At 53.0% G+C, this 1,612-nt stretch overlaps 1 protein-coding gene across 1 annotated transcript; it reads left to right on the top strand.

Moving 5' to 3' along the window:
- Positions 1-850: 850 nt before the first annotated feature.
- Positions 851-1,291, top strand: LOC136536785 (uncharacterized). The gene has a single exon (XM_066528967.1). It carries the CDS (start codon positions 851-853, stop codon positions 1,289-1,291), a length of 441 nt encoding a protein of 146 aa, XP_066385064.1.
- Positions 1,292-1,612: the final 321 nt, after the last annotated feature.

Below are 1,612 nucleotides of genomic sequence, written 5' to 3'. Positions count from 1 at the left end.
CCGACGCCGATGTGATAGGAGCCTTCCTATTCGGGACGACCTGCGAGTCCTTGGTTCATAAGCTAGGATGCAAGGGCCTACAAACCACAAAGGAACTCCTGGACATCACCACCAGCCATGCCTTAGGAGAAGAGGTGGTCGGGGCAATCTTTGATCGCCTCGAGGGCAAGGCAAGGCGGGATGAGGGTGCCAACGAAGGCACTTGCAATTATTTCACCAAAAGAAAGAATAAGAAGCAACGGTGCGAGGACTTGCTCATGGGCGCTACTGACCGCAAGGGTGGTCGGAAGCCCATGGAGGGCACTCCGAACCACTTCAAAAAATGCTTGAGGGGCCATGCCCGAACCATGCCTTTGCCGTAAAGCATCTACTCAAGGACTGTAGCCTCATGCGGAAGTTCTTGTCCGGAAGCTCCAACAAAGGGGAGCAAGGGAAGGAACCTACCCCCACTATGGATGACACCGAGGAGAGGGACGACGGCTTTCCAATGCCGGATGGCTGCCTCATGATCTTTGGAGGATCAATGACCTATGACTCTAAACATCGTTAGAAGGTCGCATGCCGCCAAGTCTACATGGCCCAACCGGCCACACCTCCCTTCCTCCGGTGGTTGGAGTCTACCATAACCTTCGATCGGACCGACCATCCAGATGCTATCCCACACCTAGGAAGATATCCGCTTGTGGTCGATCCAATCATCAGCCCAAAGCGACTCACCAAAGTACTAATGGACGGAGGCAGCGGCCTCAACATCATGTACGCCAAGACGATCGACGTGATGGGCGTCGACCAGACACGCCTCCACCCAACCCGAGCGCCTTTTCATGGCATCGTGCCCAGGAAGTAGGCCATGCCACTCAGGCAGATCGATCTGCCCATTACCTTTGGGGATCAGTTCAATTATAGGACTGAGACTCTCACCTTTGTGGTGGTTGGGTTCCCCGAAACCTTCCACGCCATCCTGGGACGTCCATGCTATGCGAAGTTCATGGCTATCCCCAACTATACATACCTAAAGCTAAAGATGCGAGGCCCTCATGGGGTCATCACCGTCGGCACCTCCTTCCAGCGCGCCTACGAATGCGAGGTCGAGTGCTGTGGCCACGCCACGACAATCATCGCCTCTGGGGAACTCGCCGCTCTCAAGGAGGATGTCATCGAAGAAGCGTCTGACACAAAGAAATTGACTAGGTCATTTGAATCGACAGAAGGCTCCAAGGGGGTCCTCATAGATCCTAGTAGCTTCGAGGGTAAAATGGTATGCATTGGTACCACACTTTCCTCTGAATAGGAAAGCGCGTTCGTCGACTTCCTCAGCGACAACAAAGACATCTTTGCGTGGAAACCCTTGGATATGCTAGGCATTTCGAGGGAGGTCACCGAGCATACCTTGAAAATCCATCCAGGCTCCAAACCAGTGAAGCAACGTCTACGTCGCTTCAATGAGGAGAAGCGTAGGGCCATCGGTGAAGAGATAGCAAAACTATCGGCTGCTGGATTCATCAAGGAAGTATACCACCCAAAGTGGTTAGCTAATCCTGTTCTTGTACGAAAGAAGAGTGGGAAATGGAGGATGTGTGTTGACTATATGGGTCTCAACAAAGCATACCCA

The sequence above is a fragment of the Miscanthus floridulus genome, chromosome 2, assembly GCF_019320115.1.
Source record: "Miscanthus floridulus cultivar M001 chromosome 2, ASM1932011v1, whole genome shotgun sequence".
NCBI lineage: Eukaryota > Viridiplantae > Streptophyta > Magnoliopsida > Poales > Poaceae > Miscanthus > Miscanthus floridulus.
This window is presented reverse-complemented; position numbering and strand designations above follow the sequence as displayed.

Bases quoted from the DNA above. Each gene is read 5' to 3' on its own strand.
- LOC136536785 (XM_066528967.1), top strand. From the start codon at position 851: ATGCCACTCAGGCAGATCGATCTGCCCATTACCTTTGGGGATCAGTTC.